At 49.3% G+C, this 22,868-nt stretch overlaps 1 protein-coding gene across 1 annotated transcript in view; it reads left to right on the top strand.

The window, feature by feature from the left end:
- Positions 1-22,868, top strand: part of MTF1 (metal regulatory transcription factor 1) — a 407,863-nt gene that overhangs the window by 304,071 nt on the left and 80,924 nt on the right. The window contains exon 8 of the mRNA XM_069622657.1: positions 2,011-2,552. Within this exon, the coding sequence (XP_069478758.1) occupies positions 2,011-2,552 (542 nt within the window). The remainder of the gene's footprint in view (positions 1-2,010; positions 2,553-22,868) is intronic.

Below are 22,868 nucleotides of genomic sequence, written 5' to 3'. Positions count from 1 at the left end.
TTTCTGATACTTCTATCTGTTAATCATTTTTCATAGTGTTGCTTGGCCATAAATGAGTAACTGTATTTTTATACACACTAAGTGTAAATTGTGACTCCCATTGTGTGTACTCATTGTGGACCCTTTACAAGCTCACCACTTCTTGAGACTTAGCCTAGACCAGTCGTCACTGCTACCTTGAACTGGTTTGGCTACATCTCCCAGAGTTGTCCCTATCACAATATAGGTTGGCCTTCTATACATCTGTCCCCCAGGCCAGAGTATAGAACATCAGTCCTAACAAATGGTAAGCCTCACTCTGTGTCCCTATGTTGTTTCTATGGGTAATCCCCATTGCTCCCGGTCATCTCTTCCTCGTCCCAGTACTTTGCAAATGGGGAGTGGGAGATGGGGTGTGATTGGAAATACCCCATTAATGCTGAGGGAGAGTGGGTTGGTGTAAAATTGGGAAAGGGGGAATACCATGTCCCTCCCATGGGTATTCTCCTCCCAATCCCCCGTGATCCTCCCTAGTTTGTCCACCCCCAGGGTCAGGATCCAAAAGCGATGGCCCTTCCCTGGCCACCTGAATGGAAGATCCCAGGGAGTAGGTGGGAGAACACTGTTTGGTTTCTCACAGGTGGCTCACCTCAAGCACAATTGCCAATCTGGTCTCTGCAGCAGGTAGTTTTTATAGCCACTTCAGATGTGGGGTAATGAGCTGGAATCCTTTGCCATATCCTAGCCTCGCCACGCAGCTATGCCAGAACAATGTCCTCCTTATCAGGCAAGTCCCCTCATAGGGTGCATCTTTGGGTGTACATGCAAACATTAATGCCCCCTGGGCCACCCAAGAACAGTAGTCACGAAGCGAGTTCTGTGAACAAAGCCATTACTTTGAGGGAAGCGCTGCCAGGCGCAGGTCCGCTGCCCCGGATATTCAGTAGGTGAGCACACGTGGGCCTCACTCATAATCTCTCTTCTTTTATAAACATTTCATCTGCCTATGGGTCAAGTTCACAAAAGTCAGTAGAAATCATCCACTGCCACCAGCCACTCAGATGAACTTATCACTCTAGCTAGAAGGTTACAGGAGAAATGGAAAAAGGGATACATTGTGTCCCCTCAGCACCCCACATAAGGTAGGGTGTGCCGATTGCACAATATAAAAGTCAGGTAGGATAAAACGTGTCACCCTGTCCTTGGTAACATTTGTTATCACAAGGGTAAAAAATGAGCAGCTCAAGGAGCTCCCAGCAACACTGCACAGAAGTGCTGTGTGCTGCAATAATAAATTGCAGATGCCTTAAAAGTTGGAGGAAAGCATGACTCCAAAAAGATAAAACCAAAAGGGTTGAAAAATGTTCCCAAAGGTAGAGGAAAAGCCTGTGCGTGTGGAATAAATGTTCCCACTCACTCTGGAAAACTGGTTAAAATCCAAGAGTCCAGCAAAAACTGCTGGCGGACTCACAAGTGGGGAGTATTACACCCAAAAAGGAAATACTACCTAACAGAGCATCCCACCCTGTGAGACTGAGTGAACACAATTCAGACTTGCATCCCTAGTGTGGCATGGGCTAGAACTCATTAGGGAAAAGGTTGGTGATCAATTAAATGAAAAGCAAAACGTTCAGGAGGTTTCATGCCAGTTCGACAGCTTAAGACTTTGAAGGTGACAGTGGTGCTACACTTCTTTATTCTTACTCCAAATGCAAGACTGTGATCTTATTTTTGCACTCGTAAAGGTTTTCTGGTTTGCCCTAAGGGCCAGTGCTAGGGGAAGATATTGAGCAACCAGAAGTGCTAGTCTTTGGACTACTTGTGAATAGTTTTTGCTGCATCTTCTTTTTATATTTATGCCTGGAGCCTTTATTTTAATGGTTTCTGCTGAAATACATTGTTTGACCTTGGTTTATCTTCGCTTCCCTGGTTCCATAACTGAAGCACCGGATTGACATTGTATGTGGCGTCTAAACAGTATTTTTCTATATTTACCTGCTGCCTATTCATATTCCTCTGTTTTTGTTGCAGCTACCTTGATAGGAAGCTTTAACAGTGATGCAAAGTCAGAGGCTGCTGTGGAGCCGCCACTGGATGATTCTGCATCCATCTCCATCCCTAACCTCTCAAATTCGTCTTCACATGACTTGCCAGCTTCTGTATCCACTCTTCCTTCAGCTCCCAGTGCTGCCATTCATTTGCAGTCTGCTGGGCTGGAGGATTTGTCGACTGTTTCACTGCCACCTGAAGTGCCTGCTCCTCCCAGCACACAGTTATCAGCACAGCAGGAAGAGCTTGTTCAGCAAACACGGACTTCACAGCCAATTATGCATGGACTGTCAGTGATGGCTGAAACAAACATCCCTTTAACACCCAGTACCATTGATCATGCACCATCCCGGGTTCAGACATTGCCTCTAGGCACAAGTACAGTTTTAACAACCAATCCTACGATAACCATTACTCCATCTCATAATACAACAATCTTGCAATCCAGTATCGTTGTTGGTGAAGAGAATCTACAATGGCTGCTGAACGGTGCCACGGGTGCCTCACAGAATCAAGAGCAAACGGTTGGTATCTGTTTGACATATTTAATTTTATAGCATGCAAGCATGTATTGTTTCTTAAAGCATTGACAGATGTGTTTGAAGAACATTGTACATCTAAGTTGTAGTCGCACTCTAGGAAGGTGACCTGTTTATCAAACCCTGTGTGCCAGTAGTAGGCTGTCATGTGATCTTTAAGTCGATCAGTTACAAACCAGCATCAAATTTATGTTTGACTGCTCATTGGCCTCAAGCCCAGGAGCTGCATCTGTCCAGCCCTAAAAACTCTCCACTGGCTTCCGGTTGCTGCAAGGATCAAATTCAAATCCCTCTGCATCATCCACAAGGCTGCCTGGGGCGGGGGACCACGCTATCTACAACTTGCTCTCACTAAATATTCTCCCTCCAGATATTTACATTCCTTCGGCACCAACTCTGTGTGTTAAGCGCTTCGCTAAACAGTGAGCTGGTGGCCAATCTCTTTTTCAGCAGGCTCTCTCCTATGGAACAGCCTCCAGCTTCCTCTTCATCTTGAGCTGGATCTCCTCAAATTCCAGAGGTCCCTCAAGACTCTCCTTTTCACCTCCTCCTCCCTCCTGTGCTAAATCCCACAGTTGCTGAGATTGGTGACCAGAGCCTTTGTGTCCTCCCGGTTCTTGACTCCCCACACCCAATCGCCTACAGCTTCCACCCCTCCCTGCACTTTGCCTTGGCACCCACTGGCCTATGTCACCACAGGCCTGCACCTACTCATTTATTGGCGGCTGTGCAGCCCACCAACGCAGCTCACTCCCTAGCACCTCCCTCCTGATACATCTGTCTCTCTCTCTCTCTCCTTGCACGTTCTGAATATTCACAAGGCCGAGTTGGTCCGCCACTATCTGTCATTGTTATTTTGTTTTCCCATGTTCCCTCTCTGTTGCCCTGTGGCCGCTTTGAAACACAATTTACTAATGTATAAGCGCCATACAGATGCTTAATAAATAAAATAAATGTTGAAAAACAGAGCACTACTAAAGGTAAATGCGACTGCAACAATAGAAAGTGAGAGTCCCTGCTCTAGAAGGATCTAAAATCTGTGGTCCTTTTACTCTTATGTGCAAATGTATCAATACTATGAAATCCTCATTTTGATGTGGGATTTGTTGCACTGTTGATTCTGCTTCAACACAAACTGGCCAACATCTTGCTTTACCTTCTCCCATTGGAAGACTGACAACATGGAGCAACCCTTACATGGTTATGGGGGCTCTCGCAACTGCAGCAGTAGTGATTACCTTCACTTTGAGGGCACTAACTAATTGTTTTTAGGTGTTTTGTTTTTTGAAGCTACATTGCTGCAGCCACCTAGGAGCAAGACTGATATCGCCAAACTCTCTTGATATATTTATACAAGGCATTTGTCGGGTAAAAGAACAGTGAAAGGCTTGCTACTTGTTGTGATTCACCGTGAAATCAATACACATCCTCTATAGATAGGTGGCTTTTCAATAAAGTCAATCATTTGTTAACATAATTTTCATGTTGATGATGTGGGGGCCATATTTTAATCAATGCTATGTTTCGAAGGTATTGGTTCCGACGACGTATTCCACATCTATGACCGGTAATCACCACAGCTGTGCTGCTTTGGAACATTTTCTGCGTCGATGACGTGGATACGCTGTCCTCGAGGGCCTCTGTCGAGCCAACGTCACCGGATGTTATAAGTAGGACGCACGACGCCAGTAGCCTCAGTTCCGTTTTTTCCACAAACGTGTTTGCTTCGGAGATCTCTGCGCGCCTCGGTTCTTCTGATTCTATCGGTTCTTCGAACTTGGCTTGTGAAATTATCATTTCTTCTTCTACACCGCGGTCGGGATTCAAGAAGTGTCAGGACTGTGGTATCAAGATGTCACTTACGGACCCGCACAACGTCTGCCTCTGGTGCCTCGGCGAGGACCACTTCACCGATGACTGTGACGAATGCCAGTCTTTGACGTCAAAGGCCTTGCGGGAGCGAAAGAAGAAGCTGTCGGTAGGTAGGGTTTCCAATCCCCGAAATTCAAAATCTGCTGGGCTTTTGACCGACAATCTTCGGCGTAAGTCCAGGGGGGTTCTCGGTCCCGAAATGGTTCCCGCCATTCCTCTGCCTCCTCGAGGCATTCGCGGAAGCGCCGTCACCGGTCACCATCCCCGTCCTCATCCGAGGCCTCCGCCAGACGGCGGGTTGCTTGTCCCAAAAAGCATTCCTCTCCTGCGGAATGGGATGCATTTCATACGGAGATGATGGCGATTTTCCAATCGCAGGGCTCCGTTCCATCCAGGCCTTCGAAAGAAGCCGGCAGGGAACGTGCTAGTGGCACTGTTCGCACACCTTCGGGCTCGGGTGGTCCGCGCGATCACCGGGAACTTTTGAGGTCCCGGTCGGACAAGGTGGATCGCTCTAGCCATGCCCGGTCCAGGTTCCGGTCCTCGACTCCCTCGAGACCGGTAGAGTCTGTGAGGTCTTCTAAGCAGAAGTCGACGCCATTGGCGCCATGTCTGTCGAGGGACTCTCTCGAGGCTCAGATTTTGTCGACACCCTCAATGCCTTTTTTGCAGGCTTTACCAGAGGTACCCCCCGTGCATCGGTGGAAACTCTGAGGAAGGCCCTGAAGAAGTCTGTAAGGCCTGTATTTGAGCCTTTTTCTGTGCCCTCATCCAGGGATTTATTCCAGCCTCTGGATTATTTCTCTGAGGTGGATGAAGAGTCTGAGGAAGGTTTGGTGCCGGATGAGGTTCCTGATGACCTGTTATCTGGTCATAGCCAGTTGGAAGACCTGCGTCAGTCTTTGCACAATGCCAGTGGTCTTGATACTTCCACGGAGGTTGAGTTTGGCAGGCCCGAGCCTGGTACGCATGCTGAATCTTCGTACAGGCGACTCATGTCGAGGGTGACGGAGTACTTGGGGTGGTCTGCGCCACCAGTGGATTTTCTGCAGGATGACCTGACAGATATCCTTGACCAAGGTCCACCCACTGACCCGGTGCTGCCATTTCATATGGCTTTAAAGAGAAAGGTGGCGGCGGCTTGGACTGCTCCGGAGAGTCTCCCGGCAGTGAGTAAGTTGTTGCCGAAAAAATACCATCCAGCCAGTAGCGACCCCTGCTACTTGACGACGCACCCCACTCCGGAGAGTTTGGTGGTGCAGGCGGCTACGGCCCTGACAAAGCAGACGTCGTACCCTACCATCCCTCCTGATAGGGACGACAAACGTTTTGATGGCTGGGCGAAGAAAGTGTTTTCTTCAGGGGGTATGGCTTTACAGGCAGCCAACTCCGTGTGTGCCTTAGCACGTTTCACTCACACTCTGTGGAATTGTGTTTCTTTGGTGGCTGAACATATTCCCGAAGGGGAGGAACGGGATGGTTTTCTTGCCCTCGTTCAGGATGGCAAGGATGCCATGTGTGAATCCCTTCAGTCGGGTCTGGACATGGCAGACTGTGTCAGCCGGTCCATGCCGGCGAGGACCGTGATGCGCAGATTTGTATGGTTGTGGAAGTCTGGGTTTGCTCCTGATGTACAAGCTCGGCTTCTCAACATGCCCTTTGATGGTGTCCATCTTTTTGGCAGCAAGGGTGACGAGAGCCTTGAGGGGTTGCTGACCTCAAAGGCTGCCGCGAAGTCATTGAGCGCTGCAGGTCGCCAACCTCTGCCTTTTCATCCTAGGGGACAGCAATGGAGGGGAGGTTCCTTTTGAAACTACTCGTCTTTTGGTAGATCGAGGGGAGCGGCCAGTCAAAGGGGCCAACGTAGGAGTACCAGAGGTGCAAAACAGGGTACTCGAGGTGCCAAGGCTGCTCAAGCAGTTGCCTCTTTGCCCTCAGGCACTGCTGCAGCCGCTTCAGCTCAGTCATGAGGCCATGTCCCATGGTTCGCTGGTTGGGGGAAGGCTGGTGCAGCATCTTGTAGAATGGTGTGCCATTACTTCAAATGTGTGTGTTCAGGAGATCATAGCCCACGGTTACTGTCTTCCTTTCCGGCAGAGGCCTCAAGACAATCCACTAGGCAATCTCTCTTTGAAGAGTCCGGATCTGCTCCTTGCGCAGGAAATCAAATCCCTGCTGGTGAAAGGCGCCATAGAACTGGTGCCTGTAGCGGAGAGGAACAAGTGATGGTATTCCCCATATTTTTTGATCCCGAAAAAAGACGGGGGATTGAGACCCATCATGGACTTGCGTGGTTTGAACAAGCTCCTCTGGAAGGACAAGTTCAAGATGGTTACTCTCTCAAGTCCTCCAGGCCCTTCAACTTCAGGACTGGTTGGTGTCTCGCGACCTCAAGGACGCTTACTTTCATGTGCCAATTCATCCCAAGCACACAAAGTACCTGAGGTTTGCGGTTGGCGACTCGCACTTTCAGTTTCGGGTCCTGCCTTTCGGATTGACCTCCGCCCGAGGGTCTTCACCAAGCTCATGGTGGTGGTCGCAGCGTATCTCAGGAAAGGGGGGGGGATTCACGTCTACCCCTACCTGGACGATTGGTTGATCAGGGCACGCTCTCCCGAGCAAGTCCTGGATCATCTGTCAGTCACCTGCCACTCCCTTCACAAGCTGGGTTCCTCCCAGAACTTAAAGAAGTCCCACTTGACACCTACCCAGCGGCTCCAGTACATCAGAGCAGTGCTCGACACATCCCTGGGGCTGTGTTTTCCGCCCCTGGTGAGGGCTCATCACATTCTGCAGATGGTGAACAAGTTTCAACATGCCCAGAGTCTCCCGGCGTTCAAGTTCTTGAGGTTGCTCGGCCTCATGGCTTCCTGCATTCTCCTGGTGCCAGAGGCCAGGCTGCGGATGATAATTCTGCAGTGGGCTCTCAAGATGCAGTGCTCACAGTCCTCCGGCAGGTTGTCGGATCCCATACAGGTGCCGCCCTCGGTCGCCCAGGATCTTCTGTGGTGGGCCGTCAAAGGGGCTCCATTTTGGCTAACCTGGCCAGAGGTGACGATTGTGACGGACGCATCCCTCACGGGATGGGGAGCTCATGCCAACGAGTTGAGTCCACGGTCGTTGGTCTCTGTCGGAGTCTAGACACCATATCAATCTGTTGGAGCTGAGGGCCGTCAGGCTAGCTCTGAAGTTGTTTCTGCCATCTGTGCGGGGGAAGAATGTCCTGATTCTGACGGACAATACAGTGGCCATGCACTACCTCAACAAAGGGGGGGGGGGGCAGGGTCTCTCCCTCTTTGCAGAGAGGCGATGCAGCTCTGGTTCCGGGCCATTCAGCAGAAAATTTCGATCTCGGCAGTTCATCTGGCCGGAGACGAAAACGCGGCGGTGGACACTCTGAGCAGGCAGAGCTGGCTCAGGAGATTCTCCTGGAGATCTTCGCCCTTTGGGGGACCCCACAAGTGGATCTCTTCGCCACCAGTGTCAACCGGAAGTGCGAAAGATTCTGCTCGCAGGAATTTCCTCCAAAAGGAGCCTTAGGGGACGCGTTCGTAGTGGAGTGGTCCTTTCCACTGCTGTACGCGTTTCCTCCAGTCCCCATCATTCCGCAAGTGCTGCGGAGGTTACGGGGGTTCGGTTTCCAGATGATCCTCATTGCTCCGGCATGGGCCAGAAGAACGTGGTACCCGGACCTTCTCCACATGTCCTTCTGCCCTCCACGCTGTCTTCCCTACCGAGATGATCTGCTCTCACGAGAGGGGGGGGTCATGTTCTCCATCCAGAGGTCAAGTCCCTCAACCTTCATGCTTGGCTTCTGAAAGGTTGAGCTATAAGGTTTGGGATCTCCCTGAAGACGTGATGGAGGTGTTGCTTTCAGCCAGAAGGCCTGCAACAAAGTCCATGTACCGTTGCCATTGGAGAAAGTTTTGCGACTGGGGCAGGGTTAAGAATGTGGATCCTTTTTCATGTGCCATTCCTGTGGTTCTGCCTTTCTTGCTTTCGTTAGCCCATAAGGGCCTGCAAGTGGGTACCATTAAAGGTTATCTGGCGGCGCTGTCCATATTTAAGCGCTCGTCTGAGGAGTGTTCTTAATTTAAAATTCCTTTGATTTCTCAGTTTCTGAAAGGGCTCACTAATGTGTTCCCACTGTCGCCTTTCCAGGTGCCCGGTTGGGATTTGAACCTGGTTCTTAAATTCCGCATGGGAGCTCTGTTTGAGCCTTTACATTCTTGCCCTTTGTATTTTTAGTTGCGGTTACTTCCGCTCGCAGAGTGAGTGAGTTGCAGGCACTTTCCGTTAAGCCACCCTTCACAGTGTTCCATAAGGACAGGGTTGTCCTTAGGGTTCGTCCTTCTTTTCTTCCGAAAGTTTTCAGAATTTCATTTAAGCCAGAAGGTCATTCTTCCGGCGTTCTATCCTCCTCCGCATCCTGGTAAGGAAGAGGAGAGGCTCCATAGGTTGGATCCTAGGAGGGCTTTAGGCTTCTACAGCTCACGCATGTCCCGGGTCAGAGTGGACGATCAGCTCTTTGTAGGATACGCTGGAAGGCGTTTGGGACAAGCTGTTACTAAACAGACTTTGTCTAGATGGATTATCTTGACAATTTCTGAATGTTACCGCTTGGCGGGTAAGGACCCTCCGGTAGGCTTACGGGTCCATTCGACCAGGTGTGTGGCTGCCTCTACTGCCCTGAAGAGGGGTGTTCCCATTCATAACATTTGTGAAGCAGCCACATGGGCCTCTGTCCATACTTTTGTGAAACACTACTCCCTGGATTCTATCCATGGGCAAGATTTGTCCTTTGGAAAGGCGGTCTTCTATTCTGCAATTTAATTGGGCATTCTAAAATTCTTTTCCCACCTCCTTACGTTGGTACTGCTTTGGGGGGTCTGTCATAGATGTGGAATATGTCGGAGGAACCAATCCCTTCGATGAACAAGTTACTTTCTTACCTGGTAACGTTCTTTCGATGGGAATTTCCGACGACGTATTCCACATCGCTCCCTCCCTACCTGCCCCTCTACAGAATTTCTTATGCGATTGCAGCTTTCGTTTCTACAAGGCTTTCTGTAGTCCTTCTGGCAGAAGTTTGTTGCCACATGTTCTGGGGAAAAAAACTACAACTGAGGCTACGGGCGTCGTGCGTCCTACGTATAACATCCGTTGATGTCGGCTCGATGGAGGCCCTCGAGGACAGCGTATCGACGCAGGCGCTGATAACTTTCCGAAGCAGCACAGCTGTGATGATTACCTGTCATAGATTTGGAATACGTCATCGGTACATCCCATCGAAAGAACGTTAACAGGTAAGAAAGTAACTTGTTCTTCCCATGCGCTTATTCAATTTTCATTTACCTGCTTTCTCAGGGGGAACTATGTGATGTCTGTTAGGGGAGTTTTCCTAAAGTTCACTTGAGGTAAGACTTCATAAACTTATCACAATGGTATACAGGTACCCAACTCTTAGTATCAGTCTGTACTATTCATGGAACCTTGGTAGAGTGGCAGAGAAGTCAGGCTTATCATAAGCGGAAGATGTGTGCTTTAGGTATGTACACTGAACCCAGTTAGTACAGTAGCCCAAGGAGAAACAATACATTTATATTAAAATATATACTTATTACTTACACAAGGAATATCTTAAAATACTTGTATCGCTTAAACACAAATAGGATTACTTATAAATACTTTTCAAAGGCCACTGCTTAGTTGGTGGATGCTTGCGGTACAATTGTTAGTTTTACACTAATGACAGTACTACCGTATTATCGGTACGACTGCGCACCCGCGCCCAGACAAAGATATACAGCAATTGTATTTAGTTAGCAAAACCGCATAAGATAGTCTTTCAGGAAGGATAAAAGTTGGTTAATCAAACAGTAGCATAGCTTAAGGTTCTAGAGCTATTTTCTCTACAAACTAAAGCTTTAAAAGTCTGATTCCTAACTCTATGCAAAAGTCAGTTTAGAGAGGGCTCAAAGTCTTACGAAGCAGCAGAACAGCAAAAATTCCTGTGGATACTTTCAGTCTCTAGTTTAGGATGCTAGAAGAATTAACACAAAGTTGGAGACCCTGTTAAGGGACTTGCAAAAGGGACACAAGCCGACAGCTTGGGTCAGAGGTAAGCGTGGACACCCTGGACATCCCTTCATGCACTCCAACACTCTGGAGTGACTTCTTGGCTCAAGGTAAGCAATACCTTTTCACCCCACAGTACCTTAGGTTATAAGAAATGTTTGTGGCTGTGCTCTCCTCTGTGCAGAGAGAGAGACAGCGAGAGAGAACACTCTTGGCACTGATTTCTTCAGCTTCTCTGGTCAGTCTGTGGTTTTGGCGCCTTTTCTGCAGCACCAACAAAGGACCCCATTTGCCCGGTCAATCTTCTTCGATTCCTGGAGTCCTGCACTCTGGTGAGGGGACTTGGATGAGTCGGAATGGGTCTCTGGAGGTTCACGTGGAGCTCAGCAAAGACTTGGATGGATTTGGATTTGGCAAGATGTTGCACTTCAAATGGTTCTGAGGTCTCCTGGTATATGCAGTCTGCAGCTATGGAAAGGCACAGCACCTCTGGAGATTGCTCAGATTGTAGTTCGTCTCAGGGCTGGTTGGTCCCACCAGCCAAAGGGAAGGAGTCATCCTTTTCAGAGTTCCTCTGTTTCATAGAAAACTGGGTCAGGACAACAGTGGTCGCTTCACGGTATTGCAAAGGGTCTGGAGGCGTCTCTGGTAGTCTTCTTCTTTGGTTACTTCAAGTTCCAGTGGTCGACTTACCATTCACCTCAGGAACCTCACCTTGTATTCATGTTCAACACACACACCTCTGCAATCTCTCTAAGCAGTTTACAGAAAGTGGTGGGTGGCTGTCCATCAGGACTGCCAGACCCCAATGGACACTGGTTCCATTCAGGCAGACAAAGGGCAGGGGAGTGAAAAACTCCTCCCCCACTTCCTTCCTGCCCATGCCTATTGGAACCTAGGCGGGGACACCCAAGGGTTCCCGCCAAAGGCAAAACACACAGAGACCTCCCCCTTCCAGAATGGTAGAATGGCTAACCATGAAACTAGAAATGGCGAAAAAAGAAAGGAGCCACAATGTTAGAACATATGTGACCCTATTGTGCACAACTGAGACTGTGAATACAGTTTGCGGTAAAAAAAATAGCACAATAGTTGGTAGGACATGTCCACTCGTCTTTTTGTGCTATTTCCTACTGCAGGCTGTATCTTCTGCCCCGGTTATGCACAAAAGCGTCACCTACGTTCTAACATGGTGGCGTCTTTCTTGTTTCGCCATAGTGGTTGTCTTTTGTTAGCCCTTCTTCTACCATTTTGGGAGGGGGAGGTCTGAATGTATTTTTTTGCCTTTGGCAGGAACCCTTTGTGTAGTGCACCTAGGCTCTAGTCTGTCTGTGAGGATAGGAAGTATGGGAGGAGCCCGAAACTGCTGATATCCTGAATTGAACCAGTTCCCACTGTGGGGGCTGGCTGTCATGATTGGACAGCCACCCAACGCCCTTTCTATAAACTGCTGCAAGAGTTTGCAGGGGAGTGAATGGGAAATCCAAATAAAAGGTGAGGTTCCTGAGGCCGAAGGCAAGTTGACCACTGGAACAGAAAATCTGAAGCTGAAGATGACCAGAGAGGCCTCCAGACCCGTCTAGTAACCTTGAAGCGACCACTACTGTCCTGACCCCATTTTCTTATCGATCGACAGAGGAGCTCCGAAGAAGACTCCTCCTTCCCTTTTGGCTGATGGGACCAACCCGCCCTAAGACAAACTGCAGCTCATGCCATCCCCTGAGGCGCTGTGAACTTCCAGGGCTGCAAACCGTGACTACCAGGTGACCTCTGACCCAACTGCAGTGCAACATCTTTGCGTGAACAAATCTTGCCAGATCTTTGGTTAGCTCCAATTGGACCTCCAGAAGTAAAATCCCAATCATCCAAGGGCAAGACTGCAGAATCGAGGCAGATCAACGGGGCGGTAACCACTCTGTTGGAGCTGAACCTTGCAGAGGGTCTTTTTGCGTGACTGCTGCTGTGACACCCCATTCAGAGTTCTTCCTTTTGCCACCAAACCGTGGAGACTGGGTCCGTCCCTGCTGTACAGGAAAGAATCCAGTTGCATTTTCTTCAACCTCCTTAAGGTACTGTGGAGACAAGGTAGAGCTTACCTCAAGCTGAATAGTCTCTACAGTGTGACTTGAGTGCGATACCAGATATTTGGGCGTCCACCCATACTTGTCCAGCTTGTGCGCTCTTAAGGGAGTCCTTTTCAGGGTCCTTATTAAGTTTATCCTGCTAAAGCATTTTATTTAAATTAACTGAAGTATCCTGAGGAACTTTTCCATTTCTGCTGCTGCATATGTCTTTTGCTCCGTCCTAAACTGATTTAGAGGAATTCTTTTTTTTTTTTTAACTTTCTTTATTAGCAGTTTACAAACAATGCAAACAATGAACAAGACCACCAAAACCTCCCAGCCTCCCAACCACCCTCCCTCCACCCCCCGGTCCCGTTGTGAAGGTGTAGCGTCTTTTCTGAACAAATCACTCCTCAAAGGCAGAGAAGACATGGTGTGCGGGATAGATCCACCGTCCACATCCAACCCACCTGAGAGCCACCGAGCCCGGTACAGGCTCCGCCCAGTCCTTCCTGCTGCCGTTGGCCCATAACCCTACACCCATTTACCACGGACCACCCGTGGCGCAATCACCAGCTATCAACAAATGGATTCCTCCTCACCAGACTGGCCGGGTAGACCGTCCTGTGATAGGAAAGGGTCCAAACCCCCATCAGTGGATTGTTGGAGAAGATATATCGTGTAGGCATCCCACATCTGTCTATCCCCCGAACTCGGCCCCTTCATTGCACTCCACTTAGTCTCCATATCATTACAGTATAAAATATCTGCAGACCATTGGGCAATTGTCGGACTCTGCTTTTTACCCCATCCCATGGCCACTCAGCGTTTAGCCAGGATTAAAAGAAGGCCTATCAGCTTCCTGGTCGCCTTAGGTATCTGCTTGGTATAACCCAGTAGAGCCATCACAGGATCTGGTGAAATCAACTTCCCCACAATATCCCCGATCACAACAAACACCAGCCCCCAGAAGTATTCAAGCTCCCTGCATTTCCAGGCCACATGAAGAAACCCTGCGTTCTCCCTCCCACACCTGATGCTAGCCCCCGACCTCTGGGGAAAGTATTCCTTCAACAGCGCCACGATGCCTCAGGGCTGATTCTGTGCGCTTAACAAATACGAATAAATAAATAAATAAATAAACTGAGCTGGGGTGTAGTAACATTGGTGCAGGAACTTGAAATGGATCAGTTTGAAATTTGTATTAATAGCCCCTTTCCGTATAATTTCACGACAATTAAATGATACAGTATTTCCCTGCTCAACGTCCTCTCCCACAGCTCCCGGGACGATGTCCCAGCCCCCGATCCTGTTCCTTAAGGCCATCGCGTACAAACCCGAGAGGACACGTTGCCCAATACCCCCCAACCACTTATTGCAGCTACTGGGGGTGACTCGGGGAAGGAAGGGAACAGCCGCTGCAGCGATACCCACAACCTGTAATACAAAAAAAAAATCCAAGCCCGAAAGGGCCCCTCTCTCTTTCAGCTGTTAAAGTGCAATAAACAGTCCGTTCGGGAACAAATCCCCGAACTTAGTTATACCCAGCCTCTTCACCATCGCCACATACCTAGCCTCGCTGGTCAGGGGAACTCCAGGAATAAATATAACCGGCAGGTCAGGCGAATAAAGCACGCCGCCCATAGGTATACGTTCCAGGAGGGACCAGGCTCTACACGTTAGCTCCACCAGGTTCCTCGGCACCTGCGAGCGGGCCGGAGCAGTCAGGATAATCGACTGTAGCAACGCTGGTGACGCAATGGACCTCTCTATCTCCACACAGTGAGGTTCCGCTCCCATACCATACCAGTAGCGGAGAAAGCTAGCCTGCGCCACCATGTAATACAGTTCCAGATCCGGTAATGCTAGACCCCCCGTCCCGAACAAGAGTGATCCTACGCAACAGGTTAATCGGAAGGGAGTCCCATCTCATCATTGCCGATTTAGCTAATTCGAGAGCCTCGCCATAATTCCTACAAAACACCACCTCCTCTTCCCTGGCCACAGTGACCCCCAAGTAGCGAGTGCTGGTCAGATCCCACTGAAAACCCCAGGCGTCCTGGAATTGACTCGGCCCACCCGTCAACACGAATATGACCGACTTGTTAGCATTCACCTTAAGCCCTGAGATTTCGCCAAACTGCTGTACATCTACCATAATGGGGTCCAGGTTGACCTCTGGATGACGAACAAATAGGACCATGATGTCCGCGTAAAGCGAAATCACCACCTTATGCGTGTGCAACTGGACTCCCCGATGCAAGTGCAGATCCCTTACCCTCTCAGCCCATGGTTCAATCGCTAGGGAAAACAGTAGAGGAGATGGTGGACAACCCTGGTGAGTCCCCCACTCGAGTGGTGTCAGCCCATTCACCCTCACCCTGGCTACCAGATTGGTATACAGCAGCGACACCAAGGAAATAAAGAACTCGCCCAGACATGTGAAAAAAAAAAATCAAAATATCGAGGCTGAGTACCCCAAAAGGAAATAAACCGAACGCAGGTTACAAAGGAACATACAAAGTACTTTATTTTATACTGAATCCAGTTACAAAAACGGAGCAAAATCAGATAGCTATCGGCCCTCAGTACAACACAACGAACTCCAGCGTTGTTCAGTGAGAGACGTAGTACATTAGAATGCATTCGCTTTTTATACACTTGGTGGGCACGATGTCTAGCCCCACTTCGGGTTAATATTCCATTTAATACACCACCGATCTAGGGTTCGTGCCAAGTCTCGAACAACCGCATATAATGCGGCTTTAATACATGTATCAACAAGCCTATGCAATAACTGTGTATTATATGATTTTCCATGCAGGCCTTCTCAAACATTAATACAATGTAGTTAAACAGATGTTCTACGTTCAATATTTGAATACATTGTTTCAACATATGCTCGTGGATTAGTTTCATTGCACGAGTAATCCTTTTACACACACGTCAACGAAGGACAAGGTCTCAGTTCACGACCTCAACAAGTGGCCTGCAGGTAAGTTACATATTAGCTATGTACAGAGGTCAAGACGGCCATGTTGTATTCTGGAATGACATCGTCCACCACTTTAACTCACAGGGTGACTTTTACAAAGCGAATCCTAAAATGGCGGTTTGACCTAAAATGACGGCTTACATTGATTTAAGGTCAGGACCTTGCAACACGGATTCTTTCGCAAGCGACTTTCGAGAAGCATGGCGTAGGCCAAAATTCATATTTTGATTGCACGATATGATTTTCTCTTTTGACAGACCCATCCTACGCAAAACCGTAAACAAAAAAGGCCACTCGACAGAATCAAAAGCCTTGGCGGCGTCCAACACCGCCACCACCGGATCGTCCTTCGGCAGCGCAGACATCAAGCCGAACATCATCCGCAGTACGATCGAGGTCGACCGACCGGGTATAAAACCTGCCTGATCAGCCCTCACTAGTATCGGCATCAAAGGTGCCAGCCGGGTCGCTATAATTTTCACCAAGATCTTGTTATCTAAATTGATGAGTGAAATCGGGCGGTAAGAAGAACAATCGCCTCCAGGCTTCTCTGGTTTTAATAATACCACCACAACAGCCTCCCTAAGAGAGTCTGGCAGTCGACCCACCGACACTGCCTCCTGATACACTCGCAGTAAGTGTGGAGCCAATTTATCCGAGAAACATTTATAAAACTCGGCAGTAAAGCCGTCTGGGCCCGGGGATTTCCCCCCCCCCCGGCAATGATTTAATGGCCCGCACCACCTCCTCTAGAGATATTAGTCTATTCAACCACTCCCTTTACTCCCCAGAACACCAATACAAGCCCACCTGATCTAAATACACCTCAATATTGGCCTGAGCGGACTGCAACTGGGACGCATACAGACAACTGTAAAATTCCTGAAACTCATGAGTTATCCCCTCGTCGTCAAAATGGTCCACACCCTGGTCATCCGTAATTACCGCAACCCTGTTGTCTCGGCCACGAATCTGAGTGGCCCTAGCAAGCGACTGGCCCGGGGCTTGACCTTCTCCATACCTACGAGGGGCTGCCTTATCCCACAAATATTTGAAAGCGTGGAATTCCTGCAGTTTTCACATGATGTTCCCCTGTTGGGCCCTGGACGGAGTGGGCTCACCCCCCTGCAAGACTCGTAATTCACCCTCAACAACTGCCAAGTCTCTACGCATTTTCTTCAATATTCCCAACTCCTTCGCAACACACCCCCCCACTTATCACACATTTAAAACCTTCCCATAATGTACCAACTGATGCCACAGACCCTTCATTTATCTCGAAATATCCGTCTATAGCCCTACCCAACTCCTCTCTAAAAGCTCCATCCAAGAGCTCATCACTTTTAAATCGTCACATAGGTCTAGACCTTCCATGGCCCTCCACCCGGAAAGACAGAAGGAAGGGAGCATGATCCGAAATGGTCCGAGCCAGGATGTCGACCCCCTCTGCCCATCCCATAATTGTCTGAGACACCAGGAAGTAATCCAACCTAGCAGCAGAGCCATGCAGCGCTGAATAGTGTGTAAAATGGTTCACCCCCGGGTTCCGCACCTTCCATATGTCCTCAGTACCCCACACCATAAGCATACCTCGTATCTTGGTGGAACATTTGCTACTTGAGCGTGCAGTATTGCCTACCCGATCCCCAGTAGGGTCTAAAACGGAATTAAAATCCCCCACCCAGATAATTTCCCCATCTGGGAACTCACCCAACCGTCTCTCCACCCAATCCAACAAATCTGTATTATCAGTGTTGGGTCCATAGTTACACACCAGAGTATAGGGCTTGCCACGGATAATCCCCTGTACCACCAGAGCTCTACCTTCCTGGTCTTTCACCACTGCCGTTAGTCTAAAGCCAATCGAGCTGTGTACTAAGATGCAAACCCCCCTCGAGTAGGAGTAGGAAGAGAAATACCTATGACACCCCCAGCCCTTACCAAATTTCGATTCAGTGGCGGCTGTCAAATGAGTCTCCCGGAGGAAGGCCACCTCCACTCGGTGTCGCCGCAAATATTGTGAAACCTTTCAGGCTTTCGGTTGGCCATTAAAGCCCCTAACGTTCCATGTCATACAATTCAGCGTTGCCATCAGGGAACATTTTGATGCCTGCCAACCCCCCTCCACATGTCACCCCCCAGACCCACACCTTCAGTACCAAATCGACCCCTCTCCCCTCCACCGCCCCTACCAACAACCCCCAACTTGTCGGTGAACCCTCCCCAAATACCTACCCACCCCCCGGTGCATCCCACCCAAAACCCCTACTCCTCCCCCCTGGATACCCCAACCTTCCAGCACTTGTAATACCCCCAATATGTGCACAGGCTGCTTTCGCTCAGGGGGCGACTACGACCCCGACCCTCCCCCGCACCAAACCAGGAGCCTTGCCTCCTAACAGTTCCAAACTCCCAATGCTGCATAGCCACCTGCAGCTAACGCATTCATCCCCCATTTGTTTTCCTTCCTTGTTTTGGGAGAGTTCGGCAGCCTATCAAGAAGAAGCTTCATCCGGAGTTTGAAAAAACAAAACTTTATCCCCATGCACAATCCGCAGTTTGGCCGGATACAGCACAGCGTACTTATATTCTTGTCTCGCAGAATCTTTTTCACATCCAAGAACGTCTTCCTGACCGCTTGCACCTTATCTGAAAAGTCAGGGAAAACTTGATCACTTCACCCTGGACGCAGAGGGGCCCTCGGGTTCGGCCTCCTTCCACCCGGTATCCTGTGAGCTCTTTCTATGATGCACAGCGGGGAAAAACCTTCAGGCCCCAGTGCTTCACGTAGGATGTCTTCCACCAGAGACTCCATGCTCCCCTGGCCCACCGACTCAGACAAACCTACAATCCTAATGTTATTTCTGCGGGATCTCGACTCAAGGTCCTCCTGCTTCTCCTTGAGCTGCCCCAATGCCTTCCTAACCACAAACCTCTCTCCAGAAACTGAGGCTGCCACATCCTCCACTCCGGATATTCTCCCCTCTGCCTCGCCCAGCCTCTCCCCATGTTTATCCAGACGGACCTGCATGTGATCTACTTTGCAGGTCAGCGTGTCCAGTTTTCCATCTAAGGATTGTATCCCGGACTGCAGCTGCGTAACATATCCTTTGTCTTGGAACGCTGTCGCAGGGTCCGGCTCAGCCCCCACCGCATTATCGATTGATCCGCTGTTTTTGGCTGGAGTGGCCGACTCAAAGTGCAGTTTCAACTGCTACTTGCCCCCCTTGCTGGACTTGGACATTATACATGGGCAAACTGATCACCAGAGCAATCCCCTGTGTATGGAAGCCAAGGACACCAAACTCCCCTACGACCACCACCACCACCACTCTCCCAAGTTACCCCACAGCCAGGCAGAGCGTCTTCCCCGCTGACTCCTGTAAAAACACAGCGATTCACCAGTCCACAAGGGACCTCCACTTAGGTATCTTCGTGTCCTCCGGGGCAGAATGTCCGTAACCCCAAACGGGAGCCCGCTCCTCCTGCAGCCAGTCCTCCCGAAACCAAACTCCCCAAGTGCCGGAGACACAGGTAGTCGCCCGGGGGACCAGACCATTACTTGCACGGGTCCCACGGAGGTCAGGCAGCCGGCCCGCAGCTCAAAAGCTAACCAAGATGCTTTGTAGTGACTAGCTTCATCAGAGGGGGCCCTCCAAACCAGGCACAAACACAGTATGCAGATCCAAGTTGCTGCAGAGGTCGCCAATGTCCCAGGTTGCCAGTCCGCACCAAGTCCTAGAATCACAGACCATTGCAGGACCGACTGCAAAAACGCCACTATAGTGAATGGTGCCCTCCTCTGCACTATGCTTAAAATATGGATGCAATTTGCAAGCAGCGTGCAGTGCCCAGAGTCCTCTCCGCACTGGCCTCGGGTGATCAGCGCGCGAGGCAGCCACTCTCGTTCGCTGGGGCCCAGGTCGCACACCAGGCTCTCCTGACCGTGCCCGCATTCGCGGCCGCCCCCTCTTCAGGGCTCCACCCGGCTGCCACACACACACCCTCACAAGCCACCCGCCCCCTATCCACAGGGGCAGGACGTCCCAGGAGGCACCAGCGCTGTCACAGGCAAAGACCCGCCACGGGGGAAGTGCCCGGTCCCCGCCGCTCCACCAAGCCACAGGGCGCACTCCGACCGCCCCCTCCCTCCCCCGCGGTCTCCAACGCCTTCAGGCAGGACGCGCCCAAGCACCAGGCCCAGCGGCGCTCTCACAGGACCCGTGCAGGCTCACCCCAGCACCCGGCGTCTTCCAAGAGAGGCACCGCTCTCCTCCGCCAGTCCGTTCAGCCCCGGCGCGGGCAGGGCGCCACACCCCACCAAGCTCCAGCCGGGCAGCACCTCCTCCACACTTCTCCCACCTGATCCCAGGCCGCCGCCTCGCCACACCGGCCGATGGCGATTTCAGCCCGAGAATGGTCCAAAACCAAGTCCACAGGGGGCCCGGAGCCAGTATACCGTGTTACACGCTGCGTGGAAACAGGTATCCTTACGGAGACGTCCGGATGATGAACCGAATGTAGCTGATGCTGGAGAGCTTCACGGGCTTGCAGCCATCTTTGCCGGGCTCTCTAGCGTCCCCCCGACTTAGATGAACTCTTGACTAGTTTGGGATGGGCACGCTAAAGCATTAGACGCCTTGAAAAGGTTTTTTCATCCTTCAGACCTTGCCTGAGTGAATTTGTAAATTAATGAAACCGTAATTAGACTGTAACAATTGTGGGCACTGGCAACTACTATTGAAGCAGACACCTATGAAAAGTTTTGTTGATATTTCCTATGTGTATTGGTTAGTCTAAAATAGTATTTACTTACCTTGCCTTGTGTATATAAAATACATGTATATTTTATTATAACTTCCAGTGTGTAAGAGTTTCTTTTGTACTAATGTATTGATTGGGTTCAGTGTACTTACCTGCAGCTCACATACTCCGCATAAGAAAAGCATAGCTGCTCTGCCATTCAACCAGTCCTTTGTGTAGCACAGACCTATACTACGAGTTGGGTACCTGTATACTAAAGGATAGTTTTAGAGAATCAGATGAATTTAAGGAAAACTCTCCTAACATCTATTGCTGCTTCTCTCACCTTTGCTTTTAAGGTACCCGATTTGTCTTTTTGTTTCCTACTGGATGAATATATGGCTCAACTACTTGACATCTGAGTGTTTTCCTGAGTGTGCTCAAGTCAAAACAAGATTTAAAAAAAAAATAATGATGAAATGTACATAAGAAAATATAGCATATTAATCCCTGGTTTGTGTAAGGCACACGCCTAATCAAATATGTTCTTAAATGTAAACATACACAATCAAAAAATAACAATCCATAATGCAAAGAAAAAATAAAACGTGATGAAGTCTGAGTACTTAATCAAATTCATAATTTAAAAATGTACAGTATTATTCTTTGTAACAGTTAAAATTGTACATAATTCAATACTGAAAATTGATGAAACCAATGTTAAACATGTATGTATTAAATAGTTATCTTTCCTATAATTCTCCAGGCTTTACTTAGATAATTAGCTACCCCAAAGTTAGCTTAGGTAGCATTGCATAAATGGCATGAATAATACAGTGCTTTACATGCTAGCCTCAGCCAGTACTTTCTATTTCTCAGATAACTGGCCATATGCTTTGTCTTCACATAGTGAATGTTGAGATATTTTAAACTGCATAGTTTTTAAACCAATTGGCCTGAGTTTGCAAGCATTGATGTGCCTAGGTATAAGCATCTCTTTATATGTGAAAAGGGGAATGCCCAGTGTTTCTCCACTAGACTTCTGACACTCACACTTAATACATATAACAAACAAGGCAACATATGGCAATTCCAATATAACAGAAATAACATTTATGTTCACTACCTAGTAACTATTTCTCTGTATAATCTGCTTGAGTGTCACTTCCCCAGATTCAAGCAGGATCTTATTCAACAGTTCCAAAAGGATAAGGAAATCCTGTCTCAAAACAAAGTTCCAACAAAGTTCTTTTTGTTCCAACTTGAAAATGTTCCACACGGTTTCTTCCTCTTTCCACTTGTGACGCGTTTAAATACAACTTCTTCTCATGAATCAACATTACTTCCATAGTTCATTAGCATCAACAACAATGTCTTTGTTAGGATGACTGCAATAGTTCCCACAATTCAATAGTGTTTTTTCCACTTCTTCCTCAACAGACAACAATGTCTTTGTCAGAATACAATAGTGGTTCTGCCACTTCTACTTCCTCGCTTTTAATCACACCACAGTACTTCAACAAATTCTGCCCCACGAATGTTGTTTTGGAACACCTCTGCCACAGAAGACACCCCGTAGCTTAGGCACTTGTATCTGTAGATGCCTCGGTGCGTGGTAAATGTGGGTATGTACCTTGAGTCTGGATGCAACACCACCTCATGGTAACCCACCTGTTGGTCCAGCTTTGAGAAGAACCGTACCCCTTGCAATTCCGAAATGCCATCGATCGTAGACGTGAGGTGCCTTTCACGCTTGATGGCCTTGCTCGGGAGCATCACGTCCACACAAATCCTCACTGAATCAGGTTGCTTTGGCCTCCTTGCAATGACTATTGGAGACACCCACAGAGTCGGTCCATCCACCTTCTCAATGATGTCCAGCGCCACCAAATTGTCCAGCTCTGGTCTCCCAGGTCCCACAGATGTAATGGGACTCTGCGGTCCTTGATTGCAATTGGTTGTATCGGCTCGTCAATGCGCAGCCTCACTGGTTCGCCGGCCGTGCAGCCTATCCCTTCGAAGGGCTGGCTGTACTTTGCGAGCAGCCCCTGCACATCTTCCAAGTACACTGAATAGGCGAAGCTCACAATGCCCAACGCTTCTGCTGATGCTTGTTACATAGAAACGGCCTTGATGGACGACCCTCCATGCTCAACATTTGCCAACGGGAAAAGTGAATATCCGCACCCTGGGCTCCTGTAAAGCGGACAGCGCCACCATGGCATCATAATGCACCCGGGCCATTACATTAACGGACCTGTGTCCACCAACACCGGGACTGCCGACTCGTTGACATTCATGAGGCACTTTGGCTGCTTTCTGGTGCTGCCACATAGCGCACTGACACTAGAGATAAAGATGTTTTCCTCCTCCTCATCTTCGCGAGTCGGTACCGCAACCGACAACAGAGCCCTGCACATACGGGCATAATGGTTGAGGGTCCCACAACGTTCACAGGCTTTCTCCTGCGCCGGGCACTCTGCGGGGTGTGGAAGATCATACCCACACTTGATGCAGGATTCGAGGGCTCTAGCCACCTCGGTCTCGCTG

Source organism: Ambystoma mexicanum, chromosome 11 (genome assembly GCF_040938575.1).
Source record: "Ambystoma mexicanum isolate Mex_15411 chromosome 11, UKY_AmexF1_1, whole genome shotgun sequence".
NCBI classification, from domain to species: Eukaryota; Metazoa; Chordata; class Amphibia; order Caudata; family Ambystomatidae; genus Ambystoma; species Ambystoma mexicanum.
The sequence above is the reverse complement of the archived record's forward strand: the minus strand, read 5'-3'. Positions and strand labels throughout refer to the sequence as shown.